General features: G+C 41.2%; 1 protein-coding gene and 1 long non-coding RNA gene across 3 annotated transcripts; one reads left to right on the top strand and one right to left on the bottom strand.

Moving 5' to 3' along the window:
- The first annotated feature begins 206 nt into the window (after positions 1 to 206).
- LOC308077964 lies at positions 207 to 2,092 on the top strand. Of its 2 annotated transcripts, XR_013932476.1 has the most exons (6): positions 207 to 247; positions 471 to 519; positions 717 to 763; positions 895 to 942; positions 1,269 to 1,369; positions 1,467 to 2,092. It is a non-coding gene; the product is annotated as an uncharacterized lncRNA (long non-coding RNA). The 2 variants fall into 2 exon arrangements; XR_013932477.1 differs by lacking the exon at positions 207 to 247 and having other exon boundaries at positions 267 to 519.
- Positions 2,093 to 4,855: 2,763 nt separating this feature from the next.
- On the bottom strand, positions 4,856 to 6,745 carry LOC308078363 (glutamate--cysteine ligase catalytic subunit-like; the record flags this gene model as incomplete). Its single annotated transcript, XM_080419492.1, has 1 exon — positions 4,856 to 6,745. One exon carries the CDS (start codon positions 6,743 to 6,745, stop codon positions 4,856 to 4,858), a length of 1,890 nt encoding a protein of 629 aa, XP_080275618.1.
- Between the last annotated feature and the right edge of the window lie 3,944 nt (positions 6,746 to 10,689).

The following is a 10,689-nucleotide window of genomic DNA, read 5'->3' as shown; positions in this document are numbered from 1 at the left end:
TAATTAATTCGTTTATATGTTCATTGCAGAAGCCACCTAGATTTTGTTTTGGCCAGGCTACGGAGGAACAGTGCTGTTGTGGATCCATTTACAGTGGAGTCAGTACTGCTATATGGGGCTGAGACAAGCTGTGAAATTAATAATGTCATTGTTTTCAAACAGATCACAGCAATACACTGCTTGCTCAAGCTGCCCTGAATGGACTAAGGACACAGAGATCTATGTGTAGATATGTACATATATGTAGGTATGTGTAGATGGCTAAGTGGAGATATTTGGAGATGACATTGAAAACATTATGTTGGATATGTAATTTCATTGTCTTCCACCCCTAACAGTGAATTGTGGCTTCAGTCCAGTCCAAGCAAGAGTCAGGACTACACAATGTAGAATTTGATTTGCTATAGCTGTGAGCACAATAGTGATGGTGTAATTATGACATGTAATTTACTTTGTTTTCTCCCCAACAGTGTATCATAGGCGTATGCCAAAGCAGTGCCAGGACTCCACAACCACAAGGTACAATTTATTTGAGTTTTGCAGTGATATAAATGGTGAGTTTGTAAGTGAGATGAGTAAGTACCCCCACCAAACAGAGAATCTTAGCCTTACTCCAAGATGAAATGGAGCAAGGACTACCTACACAAGGTAGATTTTGAGTCTAGGAGTGATCATAACGGTGACTATGTCTAATTTATTTCCTTTACCCCCAACAGTGAATAGAAGCCTTACTCCAGCCCCAATGAAGAAATAACACCACAAGGTAAATTTAAATTGACTGTAGCAGTGAGCAAAATAGGTTGCAATGGTGCAAGTAAGATGTTTAATTTTCTTTTCTCCCCCCAACAGTAAGTAGCAAGTATGACATGTAATTGCCTTGTCTTTCACCAACAGGAAATCTTATCAGAACTCAGAGGAGAAACATTCACAGGATTCCAAAAGGTACCTTTTTATAAAGTTTGGAAGTCATCTTACTGTGGCAAAGATGTAATTGGGTAGGGATGATGATGTTGAACTTGTAAAACAAGTAATGTTGTTTATTAAGATCTGCACCTGCCAAAGTATAGCCTCACATCCTAAATCACAGGCAGACTGTCACAAGGTTTCTTTATTTCAGTTTCCCATGTCGGAGAAAAGTAAGAATGGAAGTATTATTTATCATTTCCCACTGTGTTAGTGTATTATTTATTATTTCTGTTTCATATCAACATTATTGTTGGCAGAGTATGCCATTGACGATTTAGCTTCTCATTTTCTTTTTGTTTCAGACTTTTCACCAATGGCCTGATGACTAATTTCTACTAGCATGGTGCCGGACAGCAGGAGAGAGCTTTCAAAAGCACTACCTTCTATCTTTCTGTCATCAATGGTAAAAATAACTTTGTCAGTGCTAGTTATTTGTTGATTGCTTATTCAAGTTGTACACGTGTGTGTATGAGAGTTATATGTCATTGTTTTGACTGCAGAAGCCGTTCAGAAGACATTCAGAGAGACAATGGAGAACGTGGTCAGCGCTGCCATCTCTGACCACTTCAAGCAGGCGCCTGGTAGAAGTGGTGGAGGGGGATACAAGAAGAGGGCAACGCCTTGAAGCAAATCAATGTTATTATTTGGTCAAAACATTTTGTTAAAACTTGTCTTTTATGGTTGTTTATCCCATTAAGATAGGGAACGCATCTGTGTCACTTAAGATTTCTTTGGCTATTCAGAAAATAGCAGATATACAAGCTCATAGCGCGGAACTCGGTGCCGCGCTAAGAGCTTGTAGATCTTCTATTTTTTGGAGAGTAAATATTTTTTTTGCAAATCTTTGAATATATATATATATATATATATATACACACACACACACATTTATAACTCAAGTCTAGGCAAAGCAAAGATTTGAGGTAAAACATACATTCAAAGATTTGCAAAAATGTTCAATATTGTTAAAACAGAAATATAGCAGATCGACTAGCGCCGAGTGCCGTGCTATGAGCTTGTAGATCTGCTATTTTTGAATAGCTCAAGTATAAGATGTGTTTAAAATCTAACATGACAGGTGTTAATGGCTTAAAGCATTAAGAGGTGCAGAAATTAAAGACCGATTGTACAAGCTTTGGTATTTTTTTTTTGAAATATGTATTGTGATTGAAATTGAAATTACAGTTGAAGGATAGTTATGTTCAGAGTAGATCAATGTTAACATTAAGAAAAAAGTTTTTATCCAGTGGTACAATAAAGAGTAGCATGACATTAGTGTCACACTGCAACATATTTAAAAGATCCTGAAAGATAACATAATGTAAACAAATGATCAGAACATCATGGGACTACACTTCTACAAAGGTAAGCAAAACGGGTTAAATTTGGTCCATCAGGTATTTTTTTTTTTAGAGAACCTGGATCTGCATTAAAATTGAGGCATTTAAATGCATTAATATAGGTTTCGTGTGAATAATTTGATATATCTTAAAGGTATATAATGCCTACAAGTTGTTTAGATGTTATTTAAACATGATTTAATTATAAGTATATTAATATCCTTATTAAATAGACGTTTACATGACGTCTAAACAACGTATATAGTCTATAATAGGGTTTAACCCACTGTGCATTTTTCGGGCTATTAGACGTCTAAATAACGTCTAGGCTAAATCCGGTTTATGAGTGGTCTAAAAATGAAAGTTTTTTCAACGTCTAAGCTAAGCCTAGACGTTCTTTCAACGTCATTTGAACGGTTATATATTTATATCTAGCCGTCCAAAAGACGTTGAAACAACGTCTAGGCTAGGTTTAGACGTTGAAAAAACTTTCAATTCTAGACCACTCATAAACCGGATTTAGCCTAGACGGCTAGGTGACGTTTAGACGTCATTTAAACGGCTAATAGACCGAAAAATGCTCAGTGGGAAGGTTCACAAGACAAATGGCATAAAATATGAAGCTGTCTGATAATGATCAGTTGGAGCAGAGAGCGGGAAGTGGAAAGTCTCAGTTACAGCACGCTGTAAGCCTGAGATGATGCAAGGTTGCACATGTCCTAGATATATATAAACATCACTCACATGCAGACTAAACACCAGTGGTGTAAAGTAACTTAAGTACATTTACTCAAGTACTGTAATAAAGTACACTTTTACTTTACTGGAGTATTTCCAATTTTATATATTTTTACTTCTCCACTACATCTCAGAGACATATTATTGATTATTATTACAAAACATACATTAACCACTTCAGCCCTATTTAAACTTTGGCCGTTTGAAAATAGCTGATCTACAAGCACACAACATGTCGCATCGCGACATGTTGTGTTGTGTTTTTTTTTCTTTCTTTTTTTCGACATAATGACAACTTATGAAACAGGACATTCTGCATAATGAGTAATTTCACTTTTGGCACTTTAAGTATATTTTGATGACAATATTTTTGTCCTTTTACTCAAGTAAATTTTGATTACCGGACTTTAACTTGTAACAGTTGTGTTTCTGCATTGCAGTATTGATACTTTTACTTAAGTAAAACAGTACTTTTTTCCACCACTGCTAAACACACACCCATACAAGCCACTCAAGCTGACAGATGAGATGAAACACATTGATGAGATACACCAAGGTGCTCATACAGGGCTAGAAAGACCCATCACCGGAAGGGGTAGACAAGTAGGCCTACTAATAGAATGCCAGTGTTCTCTTCCTGTACGTGAGATTGTCTGTGCTTGTCTCTGTATGCATGTCTCTGCGTTATCTTCTGCCTTTCTTAACAGTGTCTTATTGCGTGGCTCTAAGGATGGCTACTTTGGCCATTTGGTTTGTTGCATAATGCATACATAATTATCATTAGCGCCCTACTTCCATATTCAAAGTCTCCTACTTTGCTATGGAGCATGATGGGTATCGCTATAGATCAACACATTCTCATTCCCAACTCGGCAATTGACCTGCTTAGTCAATTGCCCCAGACGTCCATTTTCAACGCAGTGAATGCCCTCTAGTGTCATACGTCTGCAGTTATACAGTGTACTTATAAAGACATCCATCATATTTTGAAAATGCTTATTTTAATTTTTACCGCATTTTATATGAATATTACAATGTGCATGTAAAATAGAACAAGTACTAAAATCTAATAAAGATGTTATGTACTGCATGTAATATTTAAATCCTGTATTGATTTTGTCACTAGGGTCACATGATCTCTATAGTATAGTGGAGTACCATGGCCATCTATATGACACTGTGGAATTGTATTTTTATTATGCTGAACATATTTATTTGAAGCAGTATAAACTTCCAAAGTGATCACAGTGTCCAGTTCAATTAGATAATACTTTAATATGCCTATTACAATGTCAAGCAAAGAAAACAATTCTCTTTAAAATGCAAAAGGATGTCTACCAAAAGCTCAAGAAAGCATAACCAGCAACAGAAATACTCTATAATACATTCATACTTTCAATAGTGGTATCACAGTATTTACAGAGTACAAGATTAAAAGCAGTAGAATTGTACTACATTGTGTACTTAATTGTTGTACATCCGCTATCTCTATGCATGACACTAGAGCTGGAATCCAGACTGATTTGCTCCAATTGGTGGATGTTTTTTCTCTCACTTCGCTAAAAAAGAATCTGCCGATCGGAGTGAATCAGTCTGGATTCCAGGCTAACGTGACTCCATTGTACGATGAAGTATAAAAGTATTTAAGTGGTTAGTGTATTATAAAAAAATCAATTCAAAAACGTTGTAATTATGTTAATACTTTATAATTGTTTTATATAATTTTTTTATAGTAATCGATAGAATGATCGTTAAGGAAATCGATAGTTGCAGCCCTATTATATTTGATCTTCATGTGCGAAAAACATTTCTCATTTGAATCTGTTGACAGGGTCTCCAATCAGTTCGGGGCATCTCTCCTCTCCCTTCGCAATCCTGTCACACTTCCTCAGCAAGTCATAGTTGATCTTGTCAGTTATAACACTGTCCTGCTCATACTGGGGATGCTCTGAAACAAATTCTCTCATCCACTTCGCCATCGTCATCAGTTCGCCGGAGGCGCGTTTCTGTATGAGCGTCTGGTAATTCAGAATGGTGCACTTGGTGTCGACATCCACCTCTGTATTTTCCAGGTAGCTGTTGACGACCGGGATGAGCCCTTGAAACACCCCCTCCTTTCCATTGATTATTGTATCTATACTCATCAGTGTGTGCTCCTCACAACCATCAATCTCGAGGCCATTCTGAGTAGATGAGGTGTCATCATCAAGAGGGTAGCAGCCTTTGAAGATCTCTTTCCGGAAGTAGAACATGCCCTCCTGCACGGCGTTTCTTTTCTGTGCAACCTTCATGTTTTCGTCGACCTTCGACAAGGGGATCAGGAAGTCCAGTTTGTAGTACAAGATCACTCTGGTCAGCAGGACGACAAACACCACATATGCAGCGTTTTCAAAATCGGTGAGTTGAACCTCCATGGGGCGGAACTCAACCCTCCAGCCGATATCTGAATTCGGAGGTGGAGGTTTGAACCTCATCGTCTGCCAGTTGGTCGACTGTAAATTCTCGAAGTGATCGGACTCGTTTTCATCATCCAGGTTGATTTTCTCCTCAAAGAGCGAGAGGGGATCCCGAATGAAAAGGTGAGCTACGTGCTGGGCCAGCAGATCGTCGATCCCCGCTGCTAGAAGTTGTTTGTTGATCTCCTCGTCTATTGTGAGATGAATGTCGTTGTACTTTTCACCACAGCTGGACAGGTAACTGTCGATTGAATCATATCTTGATTTGAAGATTCGGTACTTGCTGTCCTTCAAAGGCTTCAGCCCCCTCTCTTCCTGTGTCCTGTCATCCACTGAGGCAGAAATAACTCCCCAGCGACAATCAATGTCTGACACGTAGCCTCTGTAGAAGGGCGAGGCAGCACTCAAAGCCATCAATATGGGGCAGAAGGGTGCTAGTTGGTCATAAAGGTACCTTGCTTCATCAATGCTGCAGGCTTGGAACGTCATCTGAAGGCAGCAGTTGCCCATTCCAAAGCCCATGGCGTCCATGTAGATGTGGTCTGGGAGAGCAGCCCCGGCTGCCTCCCCGTCATCTCCGGGATACGTCTCCACAAATGGTGATGGGGTGTTCCTGTCCTTAAATATTGGCACGTTGATCACTACTTTCTCACCTCTTCTGTGACGTATATTCCTGGTAAGGGTACTGAATCTTGGGTGTCTACATATGGCCTCGTCTGGGAAAAACAGCGACTTGGACACGCCCGTCTCGACAGGAGTTGGCTGGCGTTCTGGCCGAGTGAACCCTGGGCAGCCAAGCCTTGGAAATGAGGTGATGGTGCAAACTCTTTGATTGGCATTTAGAACCGATGAGGCCTCTCTTCGTCTCTTCCCCATGTTATCTTCTACCATGTTGAACTCCAACATGGTGCCGCCATAGGGCTGTCCGGGGGTCCCTTCGAGCATGTAGCTGGCATATTCTGGACTCCAGTGGGTTGGATGGTTGGGTATCGTCTTTTCCCCTTTATCTTGAAGCGTGTCCAAAACGTCTCCTCCATTCAGAAGAAGGCAAACCTTTTCATTCTTTTCGTCCAATTCAATCAACATGTACTCCACCTCATCACCCCATTTCAAAACATCCTTCTGACGATCCTTAACTTTATTATAGATGTTGAGAAACTGGACAATGCCATGTTTCCTGACATGGTCCGCATACTTCTTGCATTCTTCCCAATTCAGTGGTGAGCCTTGAGACAGCAAGCCCATTGCACAGACGTGCAGTTAACTGACGTGTGGGCTGAACTGATATTCCCATTAATAGTACTGTACGATGTAGAAGTGAGTTGATATCCGGTTCTGGCCCAGTTCCTCCCTGTAGTTGACCTATGTCCCAAAACAGCAACTATCCACAGGTTCTACCTCTGACGCCGTGAGATTTCTTTATAAGTGTATTGAAGTACCGTGACCATCTATGACGCCATGGCATTTCTATATTAAGTATATTGAAGTACCGTGAACGTCTAGATTCTAGATGTTCAGGCTGTGTACTAGTGGCCGGAAAACCTAGATCCCTATATGGGCATGTGATCCCCATTTATGGGCATGTTATGTGGCACCCACCCACCGTCCACCATCCGTTCCCCATCTGTCCTCCCACAAGGCAATTTTATAAAGATGACTGTCTGAACAGATATGCCTATACAGTATACTAAGATCCCCGAACTCGAGTTCTGACGAGTACCGACGTCACAGTACTGACATCTTAGGTGTCTGTCTGCCTGTCTGTCTGGACAAATATGAAGATCTCTCCCTGACATCATAGATGACTGATGTCATAGCCTGGCCTCCAAGTACATTGTGCCTATCTTACCCGTGCAATGCTGGGCAATGCTAAGCAATGCTGGGAACCCAGCTAGTTTCTATATAAGTATATTGTACCGCTAGAGAGAAATGTGCTTGCGTCGGAAAGCGATGCCTGGGGTACTTGACCAAGTGGCCATATTTGGCGATTTGGGATGAGAATATGTTGCATGGATACCATGACCAATGCATTTTCTTCATAATGGAAGAAAAATAACATGTCACGGAAGCCCCCCATGGATTGATTTGGCCTCACATCTAGCGTGACATTCACCTGAGGCATAAACAATGTACACACACACACACACACACACACACACACACACACACACACACACAGTGTAGGTGTTATAATTATCACTTGTTAATTCATGCAGAAAATGTGGATGGAGGCAGAATATTGCATACAGTACATACATTTGTGTTTGTATGTGAAGGAGTGTTCAATGATTTGAGCTGTAATTGTAACGGAACAGTAGTAACTCACATTTGATACATTGTGAAACTGCAGGGGGGAGGTGTGTGAGACACACACACACACACACACACACACAGACACACACACACACACACACACACACACACACACACACACACACACACACACACACACACACACACACACACACACACACACACACACACACACACACACACACACACTTGGGGGGGGTTGTGTTTGCAAACAAAAATGCAAAATGACGTGAGTAACTGCTGGTGAGAGGCAGCAGGGAAGATTAACATAGGAATGAGCGTGTGCATATCAGGGGTCCAGTGTGACTTGTTAAGGAGGCATAGCTTTAGTCAGATTGAATGCAAGGATGAGTGTTTGGATAACATGAGGGCTTAATGAATGAAGTGAGTTTACAGAGCTGTGCAAGGTAAATGGAGAGGATGTTGGTAGCCTACTGTATACAGTAGATAACACTGTGAAGCAGCACAGTTATGCAAGTGAAGACAGCCAAATGCGTTCTATATAATGTATATATATACCCCAAAATGGGCGATATATTGTTTGTTGTGAATGAATGGGCGCACATATTTAGGAGGGTATTGCACGCACGCACAGGCAAGGCAACAACGCTGCGGGGCGAAGCTGTCAGCTGTGTGTGTGTGTGTGTGTGTGTGTGTACGTGTGCGTGTGCGTGTGCGTGTGCGTGTGCGTGTGTGTGTGCGTGCGTGTAGTGACCGTCCTCTTCACGTTGGTTGCGAGTTGCGACTACCTCACTTGTTTTCCTTCTGTCTCTCCGTCTCTCTCTCTCTCTCCGTGTCATGATTGGCTTAGCCTCAGTTGCCAGGTCTGCTTATTTTATAAGCGATTTTGGGCTTATTTTGTCGCTTCTTTTGGGCTCGTTTTTATAGACCACGCCAGCGCTTGTTTCTCGTCCGTTTCACGGATGTGGCAACGCCAGTGCATGTTTCTCGCACATGATTGGCTTGCCAAATCGTGATCATTTTGACGTTGCAGCACATCCCGGAAGTAAAGTGTGAGCTGAAATATTGCAAACACTTTATGATTATTAGAAGTGGAGACACATGTGAACGTGGAAAAGATAAGTAGATGATTTTGTAGCAAGAGAATTGGACCACTGCTTTGGCCGTGAGCTGTACCTAAAGTTTTGGTAAGTACAGAAGGTACGGGCTCTGATTGTATAGCAGGATGATAAGCAGTGCCATCCATTGAGGACTGTCCAAAAACAGATATTTGGCCTGTCGACGATTGGCCAAATGTTATATTGTAGTCTTTCTAAGAAATTGACTACTGGACAGCCATTCACGTTTCTCAATTTTGGAATTTCATGCTTAAAAGAGCTAAAACTGTGTAAATCTATCCATAGTAAGGCAAGGCAAAGGTATCTGTACAGCACATTTCAACAAGGCAATTCAAAGTGAGCATTAAGACAGAGAATGATTAAACTATAATAAAAATGCTGAAATGATAGAGCATTTATGGAAACATTTCACCCACTGCACCATCCAAAGTACTGTTTTATTTTATTTTTACACACGTGGAGGTCAAGCAGGAAATTGAAAGTTGTGTAGCCCTTTAAAGCATGCTTCATGGTTTCTCCATGCTTCTGTGCTCTGCTCAAGCTTCCAGTCTCTCCAAGCTTTGCTGTATCATTGGCAAACCGATACTTCATGGAGCAAGACTAAAGGACATCCCAAGTTCGCATGTGGAATGCATACTAGGATTCTTTAAAAAAAAAACACAATTGTAGACACACAGGTATCACATTTACACTTGAAAAAATAAATAGCCTTGTTTTATTTAATCTTTATTTAACCAGGATAGTCATCGTTGAGATTAAAATATATTTTTGGAGGGACACCTGGGCAAGAAAGGCAGCAGCATAGTTACAAAAAGTTACAGACACATTTTCAAAATAGATTTCTAGGAGTCCACAACACAGAATACACAAGCTTCCAGTTTCCGTACGGGGATTTGGGACAGCATAACAAGCATAACAAAGTCCTGAGAACACAAAGTGTAATTGTCCAGACTTCAGCACTTTTCCGCGAAATAAAGATACAGATAGTAGACAGAGCTACGGGTGGCCAGAGCAGGCCATCCCACCTGAGAGAAGGATCCAAAGTAAGAATTGTCTGTGTGTTGTTTAACTCTTCACAGAAAAATAAATAAAAAGACAGCTGCCAGACACTTTAACACCAAGGGCAATACCAAGGTAAGCATAGATTTCCACATCGTAGCTTGGTCACAGTGCTGTGGCTTTCCAGAAAAAAAAGGCTGCTGACAGCATGCCCAAGGTACATGTGTAGTTGTGTTGGCCTTTCATTTGCCCCATATGACATGGTGTTGGGGTTGGCGAGCCCAGCAGCAGGTTGGTTGCCCAGACTGATGAGTGATTTCTCAGTGAGAGCAATGGGGTTAGACGTTCCAGGGCAGTGCAGAGTAAATCAGAGTTAAAGTGGGACTCTGCCACGGTCACAACACACAAGGTCACCCCGATGCAGTTTATTTGCAGACAAAGAACTGTAAATTCTGCCAGCGCTGCTTCCCTCCTCTCTCCCCCCAATGATTTCCACATCTCACTCAGCCTCTTTCCATATCATTCTCCTTCTATTCCATATCACTCCCTTCCTGACAGCCTGCCTGGGTTCATGATTTACTATGCACCTCCTTTCTCTCCCCTTTCTGTCACCATGCCACTGTGGCACACACCTATTTATCAGTATTTGAACAGTTTCTCTTTGCTTCTTCTAGTCTTCTACTTCACCCCAGTCTACCCTTCCCTGATTTCTCTCCTCTCTCCCAGGTCATCTCCTCTTAATTTGTGCTGTCTCCCATGCCTTTTCTCCTGCTTGTAGATCGACAGCTTTTTTTTCTG

The sequence above is a fragment of the Gymnoscopelus braueri genome (assembly GCF_963280865.1).
Source record: "Gymnoscopelus braueri genome assembly, chromosome: 22".
Lineage (NCBI taxonomy): Eukaryota > Metazoa > Chordata > Actinopteri > Myctophiformes > Myctophidae > Gymnoscopelus > Gymnoscopelus braueri.
This window is presented reverse-complemented; position numbering and strand designations above follow the sequence as displayed.